General features: G+C 37.6%; 1 protein-coding gene across 5 annotated transcripts in view; it reads right to left on the bottom strand.

Annotated features, from left to right (window-relative positions):
* Positions 1–17,122, bottom strand: part of Arhgap5 (Rho GTPase activating protein 5) — a 71,044-nt gene that overhangs the window by 53,742 nt on the left and 180 nt on the right. The window contains exons 1-3 of one of the 5 annotated variants that reach the window (XM_031357512.1): positions 16,550–16,915; positions 11,689–11,821; positions 1,352–5,237 (exon numbers count right to left, since the gene is read on the bottom strand). In XM_031357512.1, the coding sequence (XP_031213372.1) occupies positions 1,352–5,068 (3,717 nt within the window). In that variant the 5' untranslated portion in view covers positions 5,069–5,237; positions 11,689–11,821; positions 16,550–16,915. The other 4 variants (XM_031357511.1, XM_031357513.1, XM_031357509.1 and 1 more) reach the window with 4 other exon arrangements.

Below are 17,122 nucleotides of genomic sequence, written 5' to 3'. Positions count from 1 at the left end.
TATGAAAGTTTGAACAAAAAAGTTGAGTATTAACTACTTATAATGCTTGGATCTGGGAGTTTTTCATATCTCTATTTTTTTTTTCATTTTGTGATGTCTGTATATGTAAAATAAGTTTATCTTGAGGATGAGATTCAAGGCTAAACACCAAATTCATTTATGTTTCACATATATCTTATAAATAGTCTAAAGGTAATTTTTTAAGTATTTCTAGTTTTCACTGATACCTACTAGTTATGGTCAGATATAAAATTATTCCATGGGTAATATAATGATGGCACCCAAAGGTTTCAGGTTTTAGAGCATTTTAGATGTTGACTTTCATATTAAGGATGCTCAACTGGTCTATGCAAATTAGCAGAAAAGAAGCTTTGGCAGTGATAAAACGTATTAAAACATGGCTGGGTATTGGGATATATTCCCGTAATTTCAGGAAGCTGAGATAGCAGCACAAGTTCAAAGCCAGCCTTGAGTACACAGTTCAAGACTAACCTGAGGGACACCAGACCTTATTTCAAAATCAAAACCCAGACGAACAAACAAAAAAACCCACCTTAGAACTGTAGACAGGACTAATGATTAAAAAGTTGTATGTGTAAGATGCCAGAGATATTTACTGTTGGTATCATATGTTATGAGGTCATAAGAGTATATGTTACATGTCTAGGCTAGATGAAAAGACAGTTTAAATGTTTTGGCTACAGAATTAGTAAAATAAATACCATAGCTTAAACTTTTAAAACATCTATCCAAGTTATAATGGGCAGTCTACTATACACTGGAAATCTAACTAGAGTTCAATTACTTAAAATATTGTTATCTTTAATTGGTTCTGATAAATACCAATCAGCTGTAGGAACTTCACAATAATTTATTAAAACCATAAAATTTAACTGATGTAACATTCAATATACTGGAATAAAAATATACTATTATCTTAATAACCATAAAATCCTAGATGAAGGCTTATGTGAAATCAAGTCAAATAGTAATATAAGTTCCTAAAATACTACTGTGAAAAAAGATGTAGAAAGCTTTAAATACAACTTTAATACAAATCTGATACCATTAGATAAATTAAGTTATTGAAAATGTAAAGGACAAAATAAACCTCCACTCATAATTTTCATGCTGAAGAATATAAACTCAGCCTTCTAATCCAAGTAAAGCATCAAGAAAATAAAATACACTAAAACAACAAAAGCAAATCTGTCCTTACCAAATATTTTAGAATTTTTAAAATTAAAGATACCAAATTTACTTAGTGATCTTTTACATTATTAATGTCAAAACAATTCTTTTAAATATATTTTTTCCTTTTAAGGCAAAAGTGAGCATTTTATAAACTTACCTTTTTATCATCCTTTACTTTGTGAGTTTTCTTCTTTATCTTCTTATCATCTACCTCCTGGTCAGATGTGATTGCAGGATTATCAATACCACCTTTCCAAGTTTCAACAGGAGAAAGTAGTGGATCTTCTTCACTTCCACGATGTCTTCCTTTTCTTTTTGTTTTAGAAGTAGTGAAAGCCTCATCATCACTTGCATCTGAGTGTGTTCTTCTGTAGTATGACTTGGCTTTACTAAACAAAGTTTTAGATTTATATTTGTATTTTGAAGGCCTACGTTCCCCATGACCTTTTGAGGTTCTATCAGAAAACCCATTTTCTTCATCTCCTTGAGTGTTATTTACAAATGAGTTTCGAATTTTAATAATTCGATTCTGACTATCATCTGGGACAACATAATCATCAGAGTAGCCCTTCTGCTTGAAAATTGTGTCAAGGGGTTCCGCATAGTTGTCTGAAGAATCCATATCTTCAGGATGTGCCAAAGGCACCCGGGAAGTCTGTTTTCTTGGATTTTTACCAATACCAGCTTCGATTGTTTTTAAAAGATTTGGATCCAGTTTTTTCACATTTGTTTTAGGTACAACTGGTTTAGGTTTAATAGGTGGAGGCACTTTATGGTTACGTTCATGATCATGACAATTTGGAGTGCTATGAACAGGATATTCATTTCCTTCCAAATCTAACCTGTATCTGGACCGGTCACTAGGTGTTGGAAGCAACTGCACATCATCTCCAATTGGACTATAAGGAGGTGGTGCTTCTGTATCGTCATCTGAATCAGGGTAGTTGTTATAGGGAAAACAGTCTCTTGGAGACGGTAGAAAAACATCTTCACTTTGATGAGTGGATTCCCTTGTATTATCAGACAAATAGGAATTTTCTATCATATTTTTTTTCTCTAGAACATCACTGAAAAACAAAGTGAAAACCTCAGTTTGCCTATGATACTGAGATAAAGAATATAATGCTGTAAATTTAGCAGTTATCTCAGTTGCAATGTGTTCTCCTTCAGTCATTAACTCCTTGATAGCTTCATTTTCAAAAAAATCAGCTTGACTGTCAGTAACTGCCACCAGTTGTACAGGAATAGTATCTTGAACTTCTGATAGAAATGCACGAAGCATTCCCATTGATGCTTTCCTTTTTGCAGAGTAAACTAATATATACCCATGAACCAGTTCATCTTTTCTTACTCCAATTGAGGAGTGGTATGACAATATTGTGATCTGTATTCGCCTCCTTTTTTCACCAATAATTTTGTCAAGCATTAATGAATTATTCTGTCCAGCTTGAGCAGCACTGCAAGAATGAGAGTCAAGGAAAGGTGAAAGAATGAGATCCACACTAAATGGATCGCCGCACATGGCACACATGACAATTCTCAAGTCAGCTTCTGACACATCCTTATTGATAGGAACTGGGCTCACCACATCTAAATTGTGTTTAACTGATTCCAATACTCCTCTTAGAGCTTGCTTTACTTGTGATTCATTAAATTTACGAGGATATGTACCAGTAGGTACGTCTACAAAAGGACACTGCAATTTGTTGGCTAACTGCTGACCCTGATGCCTGAGAATTGGTAGATTTTTACTAATGGAATCTCTCTGATTAGCAAGAATTAATGTAAATGGAAGATTAGCCATATATTTATCTTTTCTGATCTGTGACGCTTCGGTTCTTATTTTTCCAATAAATTCTCCAATAAAACTCAGTGACTCAATGGAATTAAATACACAGAAGCACCCGTGTGGTTTAAAGGCTGCAGTCCATAGCTGACTCAAAATGTAAGGCGATTTGGCATCAACAGGCCGAAGATCAAGTTCATAAATTTTTCCATCTAAGGCATACTCATCATCAGTGGATTGAGTCCTTATCTCATTTGCTAGTTCCTGGGCAAGGCCATCTTTCCCTAAAATGAAAAGATTAACTTTGTCTATATTGGTACTATCATGATACAAGCGTGAGCGGCCATGATCCGACTGCAATAGACTACTGGCAAGTAAGTGTTCCACTTTAATGTCTGTACAATATTGGCCACTGAGGCATGTTTCTTTAGTGGGATGATAAACAAATCCTATATGTTTAAGTAGAAGAGATTCTCTATCAGGTGCAAGTTTCTGTAAAGCTTTATATCTAGGTTCTTCACTTAGAACTGTATGAATTTCACTCATTTTATCAGAACTTGGTGTTGCATTAAGATCTAAATCATAAAAAAGTTCAGAATGCTCGAAAAGCATTTCCTGAAACTCTTCTTTGGCTTTTTCTACAATCTCTCGCTGATGTCTACCATATACTTCTTTGCTATCAGCCTCAGTGATGTATTTGAATGCTTCATCCTCCATGACAAAACACATAACTTCCTCCCAAGGCTGCCCAGGTGAAATGAACTGAATTTTTTCTAAAGTCTTCTTGAATTTCTCCTTCATTTCTACTCTTCTTTTCTCTGATATCAGATGTTGTACATGGTTTTGATAGACCTTTTCTGCTTCTAAAGTGCTCAGAAGGTCGAATGGGATCCGTCTATCATTAATTTTGTCTATATGGTCAGTTTCATCCCAAGGTGTTTTTTCTAGCACCACAAAACATAACTGGAAATCTGCTCTCTTTTCCATTAACTTCAAAGCTTCCATCCAATTCAAATGTTCAATCTCTTCTAGATCTGGCAAGAGAGTATTAAAAGCCCTTGGTAAGGTACTTATATATTCTTCTCTCCTTTTTCTTATATGTTCCTGTTTGAGTTGCTCTATATGCTTTGAGAATGTATTTCTGGCCTTTCTTGTTCCCTCTAAGTTGATATATTCTTCATAATCAGGATGATTTTTTAATTTATTACTAACAGTTTTCCAAGTTGCATGATAATCTCTCACAGTCTGTACAAGTTTTTCAAACTTGTCTGTTGCTGTGACAACAAGTTGTCTCTGTGTTTTATAAGCATCCAGATAGGGAATAATTTTAGGTTTGCCACGAGTTTTATCCAACATTTGTACCAAAGCGGTGAAACATGTCTCAATGTTGACATTAAATCGTGCTGATGTTTCCACTACTAGAAGGTTCTTTTTGTTTGAAGCAAAGGCTTGAACTTCTCTAAGGTAATGATCCACACATTCATCACATTTAGTTGCTGCTATTATCACAGGCTTTTTGGATTTTGATAGCTGAACAAAAAGGTTATTCACAAATTTAAGTTGATCATCAAACTTCCTATTACATCCTTGACTCACATCAATACACAATAAAAACCCATCTACATTGAGCTTCCCTTCAGGCATCTGCTTCTGTTCAAAGTCTTGCTCCAAGCCCAGCTGATCGGTGCAAATGTACATTAGTTTTTCTGCTGACTGCAATTTTGAGGCAGCTGCACGTTTTATATATGGTTGCAAATTTGTACTTCGATGAGGCAAGAAAGTCTGGTCATCAATGAACTCTGTTTGTTCAATGACATGAATTTTGCATTCTACTCCATCTTCACCGTTTTGTGTTATGTCACCCCAGTATAAAAAGTGGTCATTGTTTACTACTCGGCCTCCAAAGTCAATGGTGCTAAGCACAGAAGTATGTTCTGGATAATATTCATCTGCTTTTGAACGTACAAATCTATTGCACAAACAAGATTTTCCAACTCCGCAGTTACCTTTGTCTTTTTCAGTCCCAGAGAGTCCAACTACACTGATAGTATAGGATGGGGGTCGAGGCTCTTTGTTTTTTGCCATCATAACTCTTTTCTCATGACTTTACATTCATAAAGGTAACCATATATACTTTTCATTCTGAAAATAAAACCATCTCAAAATACAGATCCTGAATTTCAGAATTACATTTGGTTCTTTGTAGTTCCCTCATTGCCAAAGAAAGGTCTTCTTCAAGATCATATGGATCATCTTCCTAAAGAGGGGAAAAAAATGAAAAACTTACATGAGTTACACATGTGGAAATACACAAAGTAAAAATGTCAATAACAAAGTATTATATAAACTAATAATTCTAATAATGTTATATATATGTAAAGAAATCACATAAACAACTTATAATTTACTTTTATAAATTCACATGGCCTCAATTTTTAAGGTAGATCTAACAATTACTGTTATAAATCTAACAGCTCACAAGCATTAAAATAAATTCCTAAAGCCTCTAGTAACCAAATGTGAGCTCTGCTTCTAATTGCTTCTTCCTACAGATTTGAGAAAATAACTAATCTTTCCTATTCCTTTAATTTCCTTGCCTTATAAGACTATGCAAATAAAGAATAACTAAAATACACTGCTTTATCATCTAACTTAAAGCTTTTACTCAATTTTGTTTTATACTGTGTCAAGGGTAGAATCAAAGGACCTAGTGCTAGCATGCTCTAAGCAACTACTCTAAAACAGCTGTAATCTCCAGCCTCATGACATAAAAAGCATAAATAACTGGCTTTCGATAACAGAATTCCTCAAAGTGTATTTCCCCAGGATTTTAATTTTAGGGGTTTTTGGTAAGTTTCAACATTCATGTGAAATTTATTAGATATAAACCTTCCAAAATTGAGAAAGCAGAAGATAGAAGAGGAGAGGTAAAGGGAAGAAAGGAGTTGTTTGTTAATACTATTGAAAGCTTTCAACTAAACCCTAATCTACACCAAAATGCTCACACCTTTAGTAGTATCTATTATATATGCTTACCCAAATACAATGTAACTCATAAATCTAACTCTGGACACTATGATTTTCTAAGAGTTTAGACTTGGGCTAGGGAATGCAGCTTAGTGGTAGACAACTTAATTTAAATAACCAATCAAAGCAATTTTGATTTTTTTTTTAGGGCTGAGAACAAAAATCTCTAATAAATTAATGATCGGAACCCTGCTTTTCTACTATGTATGTGTTATTTAAATTCAATTCGAAATTCTCTTTCAATTATGATCTGCACTAATATGTTACTAGGACAATTATGCATACAGTTTCTTTCTTATGAAATTTTATTTTCATGCAGTAACTTATTCTCATAACACTTAGTCAACTTACTTGACTTATGATGAAAGCAAGAAATAGTAATGGTGGTAGCAGTAGTGGTAATGGCCTGCATGAAATTACATGGCTTGGATCAATTTTACATACTCAATCATAGTGCTGCTTTTAATAGCTTGCAGTGAGGGTTCATATCAAAAAAGTTATGCCAAGAGTGTCAGTTAACTTTATAGAAATTAATGAAATATAGATATTTGTATGAAACTTTCCTAGACCTCTTTTTAAAAATAAAGCCATTTCCTAGAACTAAGTTTTCTAAAAATTTACTAGGCTATTCATAACCTGCATTGTCTTTTAAATAAAGTTTAATAACATGCAGTGGCTTTCTACAAATTAAAAAGCTACACAAGAAATTTAGAAAAACTAAAAATAAAATCTTAGGAATTTGATTTAACTTAAAATATTTTGAGAGACTAGAATACTATTGACTGGAGCCTGGGTAAAGTGTGAGGGGATTGAATAATGAAGAGAGGATGTATAATGGGTATTGAAGTACAGTTGGACAGTAGAAATAACTTCTAATGTTCTATATCACCGCAGACTTGTAAGAATTGAAAACAAATATTTTAAAATAACTAGTAGAGAGGTGTAATGGCTAATTTTGGTTGTCTACTTGATATGCCTGGAAAGGAGTGCCTTACCTACAGTGGCCAGTGCCATCCCCGGGCAGGTGGGCACGGGCTGTATAAGGTAGCTAAGCATGCCAGGGAAAATAAGCTCCTATGGTGCTTTCCTTCATGGTTCCTGTGCTGACTTCCCTCAGTGATGAACTGCAACTCCACACCAAATAAACCCTTTCTTCCTCAAGTTTGTTTTAGTCAATGTTTTTATCACAGTAACAGAAAACCAAACTTGTACAGAATGGTGTTGGAATAAACCTGACCATGTTGTTTTGTGGAAGATTGTGGCTCATTTGGGAGCTTTTGGCTAGAAAAGGCAGAATGCGCCTTTAATCCCAGCACTTGGGAGGCAGAGACAGGCAGAGTTTAAGGCCAGCCTGGTCTACAGAGTGAGTTCCAGGACAGCCAGGGCTATACAGAGAAACACTGTCTTGGAAAAAAAAAAAAAAAACAGAAACAAAACAAAAGAAAAGGCATAATGCTCAGAGTTTAAGTAACTGTTGTTAAAGCTTGGAAGATATGTGGATAGAAATGCAGGTGAATGCCTGACTTGTGATGTTTTAGAGGATTCAGTTTCAATACTTAGACTTCAGTCTCTCAAAGTCTCTATTCCTGTAACGTTCTAATTAAGAATCCATGTAGCTAAAATCGTTGCTTTAAGTGGGACAACCAATGTTGGTAGACTGAGGCTGAAAACTTAGCTATGATTAGTAAGAGAGGAGCATCACTGAGGTGAATTCGGGGAAGTAGTTCCTCAGAGTCAGCATATAGCTAGGGGTGAGGGTGAAGCCTATATCTGAAGCTGAAAGCAGAACTTGGCAATGTGTAAGATATAGGACTCGTTTTGAAGGCATGAAGAAGTTACAGAGAGCAGTTGAGTCTTGGCACTGTATGGTAACATCAAAGATCCCCTGAAGAGAGGCCAGGAGAGGGTTTGGTGAAGATTCAACCTCAGTTGCAGTAGAAACCCTAGTACCAAAAGAATCATATACAGAAGCTGTGGCTTAACACTGTCTGAGGCCAAGAAAGGTCATTGGTGAAGGTACAGCCTGTTACAAGTGGACAGTCTAGTATACTGGAAATGCAAGGACCATAGAATAGGACAAAGAACAGTGTTAGGTGCATAGTGGACTTGGCCTAAGACTAGGAGACAAGTTGCATGAGCTGTTCTGATATCAAAAGATATGCCAATTTCTCTGATCCAATCACTTATCATATGTGCTAAAATGCCACATTATATCCTATATACATAGAACTACTGTCAATTAACAAACAAATCTATAAACATTAATCTTTAATAAAACATTTGTCCCCTTTCATAAAATTGTTGCGTCTATTTATAAAAAGTATGATTTTCAAATATTTATGCCTTTATAGTTTTGCTTTGTCCTTAATAGCCCTATCCTTAAATGTGTGTGTGATGCGCCTGCACACACACACAAAATTTACCAGTTCCTGCCATCTTTACTACTATAACCCAGATTCTATTCACCATCATGTTTTGTAAATGATTCTAATTTCATTTCCTTGCATAATTCCCGTTCCCCTTTCCCTGGTCTTCTGATATCAGAACAGCCAGGTTCTTGTTAAAATATAAAGCAGAGCTTGCCATTCTTCTGTTAAAAACTTTCCAGGACTTCTAAAAGGAAAAGCCAAGTCCTTAATGTCCTACTACTTTAATTCCTGCCTACTACAATGTTCTCATACATCTCTGAGCTACTTTCCCAAATTCTCATTCTGTTTCAGTCACAGTGAGACACACAATATGCTTAACACATTCCTGTCTTTATACTTCCCCCAGTATTCCCAAAACTACTGCATAACTAACCTAAATATTATATGTCATTAACTCTACCCCTCTCCCATTTCACTCCAGATTTAAGAGCCAAAAAAGCACAAATCTGTATCCATCACACTAGTATAACAAGCCTAACAGTACTTCACAAATCAGATTTATAAGTCTTAATATTAAACTGAAAACTTTTCTAAAAATGAAAGTATTTGAATCAAAGTAAATTATGATTCCTAATAATGTATTTGGCCAGAATAAGCATATATTTTTATTTATAAATGTTAAAATTAATTTTTAAGAAAGAGACATAGGGACTAGAAAGATGGTTCAGCAGTTGCTCTTATAGGGGACTTAAGTTCCACTCCCAGTACCCACATGGCAGCTTAAAACCATCTAACACTCCAATTCTAGGAGTTCCAACATCCGCTTCTGGTCTCCACAGCAATGCACACACATGATGTACACACAAACATGCAGGCAAAGCACATATACACATAAAATGGAAAATAAATTTAAAAATCTAAAAATAAGAAATATAGCCCTAAATATAACTGACTTTAAGTATTCTTTAACAAGTCACAGTATTTATTATAAGAAATTATATTTCTAAGACCTGATTATACAGAAATAACTTTATTAATTACTTGCTTAATACCCCATGTAGTCAAACATTTCCAAAGACAGACCTAACACAAAGATCATCCTATAATTCAATAAGCTAAAGTAAACTTTTCCAGAATAACAAAGAAAAAAACCTTCATACTAAAAAAATTGGTGTAAACCTGAAATATTTTTCCTGTTAATGCTGCTAGTTCTTGATGACAAACTTATCAATGATAAGCAAAAACAGGTAACATTTTAGCATATGTAAGGTAGCTAAGTAATTCAACAATGTAATAATGAAAATCAATCATGCTGTTTTAATTTTTAAATTTTACTGTTGAACCAAGATTTCTGCCACAAAAACATACAATATTTAGATGTAATATAGCTATAAGAAGTCAATTTTATGAATTTGTCTTTAGACTATAATCAAGTTATGAAGAGAACTTTTAAATTTTTTAACAATTATGTAGTGACTAACCTGAAAATTCTGGAATTTTCTGTTTTTACCCAATCTCCTAGCTCCTAGATTACTTACACAGACAGGGAACAAAATAATATTTAGCAATTAATAAATGAATCAATCTCCAGGCTCAGTGCACAGAGCTCTAAAATCATTATATAATCCTGATGCCACATTTGTTGACACAATTAATAGAAACCCACACACTGCTATAAACTTTTGAAGTCTAATGTAATTCTTTTATCCATTTCTATCTTTTGATATTTCAAATTGCTGGGAGGAGATTTGATTGATGAAAGGCATTTTTAAACCATCTAAACTATTCCCAAACAGAGTAACTGAGGACCTTATTACTTAATCTACCTTTCACTGATCTACATGCTTTTTTCCCTATGCCTTTATGAGAATGCTATCCCAAATTTATACTAGTCTATTTCCTTATTCAGGGGAAATAAAAGCATCAAAGGCCATCTCATTTCTATCAACTTAAAAGAACGACCTATATGCCTATGTTTAGCCACTACCTGCTTAACCTTATGACAGAGACTTAGAAAATCTAAAGGCACTATAAGGAAGATCCAAAGATACTATAAGGTAGTCCACTAAAGACAGTACTATGAATATGCATGTTCACCCTCTTTGAAAAACTAAGAAGTAGGAGAAGAGAATACTTCTAATTACTTTCTGTATTTGTAATGCTACACAGAAAAGGGCCCATCATTTTCATTATATGAATGATTGTAACCTAGGTTTTCCAATGTTTTAAACTTTCATTTTGTATGTGTGTGGGCAAATACACCACAGGTGTGTATATAGATCAGAGGAAAACTTGCAGGAGTCAATTCTCTTTATACCATGATAACTCAGGTCATCAGGCTTGACAGCAAACATCTTTATAAACACTGAGCCATCTCAGTAGTCCTAGGTTCCATAATTTTCTTTTTAAAGATGGGAATAGTAGCAAGTCAAATAATCACAGGAAGAAGAAGTATAGTTTTAAAACATTGGATATTTAAAAAAGGGTGTCAAGAGGCTAAGAAACATTTTCCACACTAAAAATACACACACACACACACACACACACACACACACACACACCTTGCTGGTCAAGGTGACTCATGCCTGCGACTCCATCATCTGGGAAGATAAGAAAGAAGGCACATCCAGTCTTGTCTATATATTAAGTTCTGGATCAGCCTGTACTAAAAGTAAGAGCTTGCCTTAGTAAGTCTAAAAAATAAACAAGCACTGTGATTTGTGCCTGTTATCACAACACAATCACAGAAGGCAAAGGCAGGAGGATCAGAAATTCAAGGTCACCTTTCCCTAAACAGCAACTTGGAAGCCAGCCTGGTATACATGAGATTTGTCTTTAAAACAAACAAAAACTTCATACCACTACTCCTTTTTACAGTACCATAGCTAAAGAGAGAAAAGCAATGTGATACGTATCATGGAGTTTAAAAATGCAGTTAAGAATTCAAATAAATGAAATAGAAAAGTTACAAGCTATACTATAGACCAAGGTTTGGAAAACTTTTTTCTATAATGGGTTGGGCATATTGTCTAGTGCCTATCATATTACTTGACTTGAGAATAAAATGATCTTGATAAATTACAATAAAACTTCATTTAGACACACAGGTATTTGAATTTCATATTGTGTTCATATATTTTAAAATATTATTCTGACAGCTTTGACAGTTATTTCATAATATAAAAGGGTATTATAGAGAAATAAATGGTCAGACAAAGGCCATAGTTTACAAATGTTAGATGATTTTTTTTGTATGCTATGTGTTTAAGTATTTTGCTTGATGTATATATGGGCACCACACGTGTACTGTACCTGGTGTCTGTGGAAGCCCAAAGTGGATGTCGTGTCGAGTAAAATCAGTCGTGTGTGTGCTGTGAATCAAACCCAGATCCTCTACAACAGTAGCCAGTGCTCTTCTCTTCTCCACTGTGCCACTTCTCCAGTCCTGAGATAAAGAATTTTGTGAACAAAAAGATTTGATAGGGTTTGGTTTTCAAAGAGAAGTCATTCCAGATGTGTGATTAATGAAGAGTGAATTGAGCACAGCAACCATATTGGAAAGTAGAGGAATATGCCTAGATTTAAAATATATCCTATAAAAGAACAAACAGGAGGTAGAGCTTGTATAAGGAAACAAGAGAGTCTGAAAGTAGACTACAAGACTGAATGTGATGGGATATAAAGCCTTCAAAAATGAGTAACTACTGTATGCTAAGCACCTGAACTGTCTCAGCAGAACTGAAAAGAACAATGCTAGACAGAGAACTTAGTGACTAGCACATATGTCTAAGATGAAATAAATGAGTCAGTGTTTCTTAATGAAAAGCTAATCAGTTTTAGCAACAGATGGTGATATCACCTGAGTCTGTAGTGTTATCTTCAGACATGAAACTTAGTAATAAAATGAGGTAAGGGCAAGATGAGTAACAAGAACATAAAGTTCAGAAAATTTTAAGACCACTAGGTATTCCTAGAAATATCTGAAGAATCCTATTCACCAGTACCTTAAATGGCCAACACTCAAAAAGTGTTACTTTGGCTTTGAAAAGGAAAACATACAAATAATAAGGGCATACTCAACAAGAAAATGGACAAACTATACCGAACAAGACACCAAGAACTACAGCCCATTTCTCCAGGGCTGTTTAATGTCAAATACAGTGAGAATGGACAGTTGATTTCTCCATGATCACTTTATTATCCTTGTATTTGTATTAATATTTCAACTTACTCATAAGGTACAAACTGATGGTCTTATACTTTTACCTTGCATTTCTTCTCTCTTGCCAATCTGACTTAGACTTTCCCACATACTTTTGGCCCATAGACATTACTACTTTAACATCTTTTTTTTCCTCCTCACTATCTTAACTACTTTCAAAAAGTACCTCTTTTATATAAATTTCTTTATACATTATACACATTTTGTTTTGTTTTATCTATTTAATGTGTACAAGTACTTTGCATGTATATTATGTCTGTGTGTTGTCTGAATTCAAAGCCCGTGAAGCCCATAAAAAGTCATTAGGTTCCCCTGGAACTGGAGTTACTGATAGCCTTTAGCTTCCATATGGGTGCTAGAACCTGGACCAGAACCTGGATCCTCGAAAAGAGTAGTCAGCACTCTTACTGCAGAGTCCAATCTCCAGCCCTTTATGGCAAATTTTACATCAGTAAAGTACTAGCCAATTCACCTGTTCTATATTAGCCTCACATTTAACTATTATTACATTGTTCCACATCTCAAATCCTCTCTCTCTCAAAACTATAAGTTCTGGGGATGGAGACATGGCTCAACAATTAAGAGCCGCTCCCGGAGGCTGGGAGTAAGTGCATAACCATGCTAGCTCCAGGAGATGATGCCCTCTTCTGGGCTCCAAGGGCACCTACATGCACATGTGTACATACAGGCACACATGTTGGGAGTGGGGGCCTCAATTTTAAAACAAACAACTATAAGCTCTGATAGGAGTTAAGGCTATAGTTCATACACACTTTCTTATATTGCTCACACTGCCTAGATATTCAATAAAATAAATCTGCTAAAGATAATAAGATTAATCAGAAGTTAAGGGAAAAATTAAAACCAATGTTTGCGATTAACTCTGCATGATAAAAAGCTTGAGAAAAATCTAAGTGACGAATCATAAGTCATATTTTTAACCATGAAATAAAAGTTACACATAACTTTTCCTACGTAATATCTCTAATTCTAAGGGTAAGATGAAAAGTTACTGTTTTACAGCACAGCGGAGTGGAGATTGCTTACAGAACACTAGGGGTTATAAAAAAACAAACAAACACCCCAAATTGTTTTCTTCTGTGAAGTAAAAAGAGAGAGGGGGAGGGGAAGAGGGGAGGAAGGAAGGGAGGGAGGAAAGGGGTATGAGAGTGAATGCTCTGAGCACAAGCTAGCTCTGTTCTCTTTCCTGGACCTCACAGCACCTTTATCTACTAAAGCCATCTATAGTTACTACCTCTCATACTGAAGTCTGAACTACCTTCCACTCTCAAATCCATCTCTTTATCCCCACAGTATGTTATTAAGTGCTAAATAAAAATAAGCAAATTAATGAACAATACATCAGACACTTTAATACTTTTTAATGCAGACTTTCATAGGTTCAAAACAGAAACTGCCTTGGTTTTGGGAGGGTGACTTATCAGAGGAAGTCTCATGGCACCTAGTGGAAGACTCCAGGGATCCAAGCAGCAGAACTTGAAACTCAGTTAAAGAATGTATTTTAAATTCGTATGTCTGATTTTTGTTTTAATTCTAAACTAATGTTCCACTCTAGTTTGTTTGCAATACTAGGGAATGTACCAAGGGCCCTGTACTATATACATGCTAGATAAGTATTATACACCAACCCAACATATCTAACATTTTCCCCTAGTTTGATTAAAAAAAAAAAAAAATCAACAAAACCTTGCACTTAAATGGCTCATTACAGAAATTGCCAAATGGAAGATATATGATTTGGTGTACATAACTATTATTCAAAAGCTAAACCATAACTTCCAATACACCCCAAAGGCAAATACAGCATTTTATTTCATATGAAAACTTAACCTTCAAGGTGAAAAATTTTATCACCAAAAAGTGTTAAATCTGCCTTTCTAAAAAAGAGAGATGGGACAAAAATAGTTAATGTAAATACCATGTAAGAGAACTAATATATTAAGATACTGAATCAACTTTGAAAGAGACTGGAGATGTAGCTTGGAGGTAGAACACCATGCAACACCCTGTTTCAATGTTCAGCACCATGAAAAGAAAAAAAATCTAATCACCTATATAGTTTAAATGGACAAAGATAAAAAAAAAATAAGCACAATTCTGTGAGTTTTTTCTATCTATGTGTAACCAAGCCCATTCCCAATGCTCTAAAATAAGGCATGCTGATCTGAGTTAAAGAGTATAGCTAAAGTAGACAACCAATAGTTAACTAATTGTGTATACTGTTGGATTCTGCTTTAAATCAATCAGATCAATAGCTATAGTTCTTTAATAAGCACATATCCCTCACCCTTAAATCCACAATTTATATAAACTTCCCCAATGCCTTATCAGGCTTTTGTGACCCACAGTTATAACTTTCTTCCTCTGCTCTACATTCTACAGATAGGAAAAATATAGGTCAATTACAAAGGATTTTTTAAAAGGCACAAAATGAGAAATTTAAAACTAAAGCAACATTTTTCTGGAAGCTGCAGGTTATCTTATACTATTAGCTTTAGTATGCAGAAATACTGAAAAGGAGTACCATACAAATAAACTGAAACTGACAGTAAAATATTTCCAAACACATCTTGGTGAAGTCTATATTTAAACCAAAGTATTTTTCTGAATAGTCACTTTTGGATGTAATGGTTGCCAGAAGAACTAACTGTCTTAGATGGAGATTGAGAGAACTCTTCCATGAAGTGAGTGGTCTCCTTAAAGCTGGTAAACAATTCCTAACATCCTGTTCAAACTGGATATTGGTTTCGAATTTAAGCATAAAGGGCAATCCCCACCTCACACACCTGCTGAAGGCCGCACGCACAAACACTAGTAAACAGAGTAAAAAGGTTTCATACCTGAACATTTTAAAAAATGTCCTTGGTTTCTACCTTCCCAACAGAGAAAGTAAACTGATGACAGATAAGTTTAGATGGATGAGGAAATCCACTCACCTCACTAACTTGGTTTTGATTTAGTACATTTTACTTGATATTTACTAAGCACTGGCCCAAACTGGATTCCCACCATATGGTAAAAGTATGAACTTCTCTCCTGCAAGTTTCTCGGAATTTTATTAGTCGTTCTAATAGTGTGTCCTTACTTTCTAGCACCCTTCAGCCTCAGCTCCTCCAGAGCTTGCACCTCACTTGCATTTCCAATAAACGCTGGAGAGGGAGGGTGTGAGGGTAGGGTATTTATGTGTGGATAAGTGCACGCGCGCTCCCGAGCTGCTCCCCACCCCCACCCCGATACTTTTCTTTGCTGGGAACCGAAGGCAATTTTAGAGGTTATTCCAGAAAAAAAAAAAAAAAAAGGAACACTCGGGATCAAAGCCCCAGCAGCCCTGTAAGCAGTCAAACGACTGGCAGGAGTCTGTGTTTGGGTTGCGCAGAGCAACTTCTCACTCCCTCACCCCAAGCCTTAGCAGATGGGAATGTGGTGGTGAACCTAGGGAGGAGTCGAGGAGATAAGAAAAAAAAGTGAAAGGGCCGATCCCCCGAAAAGGCGGTTAAGTTTGCAGCCGAGGTCCCGGTCCTGCGGATCTGCGCCCACCGCGCTCCCCCCTTCCAGGTGGAACTCGTTAGCAGCAGCAGCAGCCCAGCCCGCCGAGCCCGCCGCCTTCCTTCCCCGCCGCGCACCCTCCAAGCCCCGGACAAGTGAAGGTGGCGCGGGGAGAGGACGCTTGGCGGGGCCGGCACGAGCTGGGCGACCAGCAAGGCCTCCGCCGCCCCCGGCCCGGTCACCTGTGGCGAAGGCGGCCCCTTCTCCGGCCTCTCTGCCCTTCAGCCGACCGTATCCCGGCGGCCCGGCCTGCGAGGACCCAGCCGCCCGGCCCCAGCCCCTTCCCCTGCTTACAACCGGCGGCGGCGGCGGCCGAGGGTCCCCGGCGGGAGGGGAGGGGAGGGGAGAGGCAGGCCCCGCGCAGCCGGCTCTCAGAGGTCCTACCTAACAACGCCGGTCTCCTCCGTCGCCTCCTCAACGGCAGCGGCCGCGGCGGTGGCGGTGGCGGCGGCAGCAGCGACATTCCTGGGGAGCGCTCCCGCCGCCGCCGCCGCCGCCTCCTCCACTCTCGGCTCGCCTCTCGCGGCCGGCGCGCTCCCCGCGCCCTCGCCGACACACACGCCCCGAAAGAGCCGGAGCCCCGCGGCTCGCGCTGCTGCCCGCTCACCCGCCCGCCCGCCGGCAGCCGGCAGCCCCGACCCTCCCCCGTGCCCCCGCGCCCGCCGTCGCGCTGGGCTCAGTAATGGCGGCCACTCGGGCTCCTCGCGCTGACGGATCTCTCCCTCTCTCGCTCTCTCTCTCTCTCTCTCTCTCCCGAACTTTACCTCAGCATCTCTCTCTCTCCCGGCGCGCACCGCCGGAACGCACGCACGCGCGCACGCGCGCGCCGAGCCGAGCCAAGCCTTACACACCCGGCCGGGGGCGGCGCGGCCAGTACCGGGGACGCGCGCGCGTGCGTGCGTGCCCGCGCCGCCCGCCCCGCAATTCCACTCCCCCCCACCCCCCAACCCCCACCCC

This window comes from Mastomys coucha, unplaced genomic scaffold (genome assembly GCF_008632895.1).
Source record: "Mastomys coucha isolate ucsf_1 unplaced genomic scaffold, UCSF_Mcou_1 pScaffold6, whole genome shotgun sequence".
NCBI lineage: Eukaryota > Metazoa > Chordata > Mammalia > Rodentia > Muridae > Mastomys > Mastomys coucha.
The sequence above is the reverse complement of the archived record's forward strand: the minus strand, read 5'-3'. Positions and strand labels throughout refer to the sequence as shown.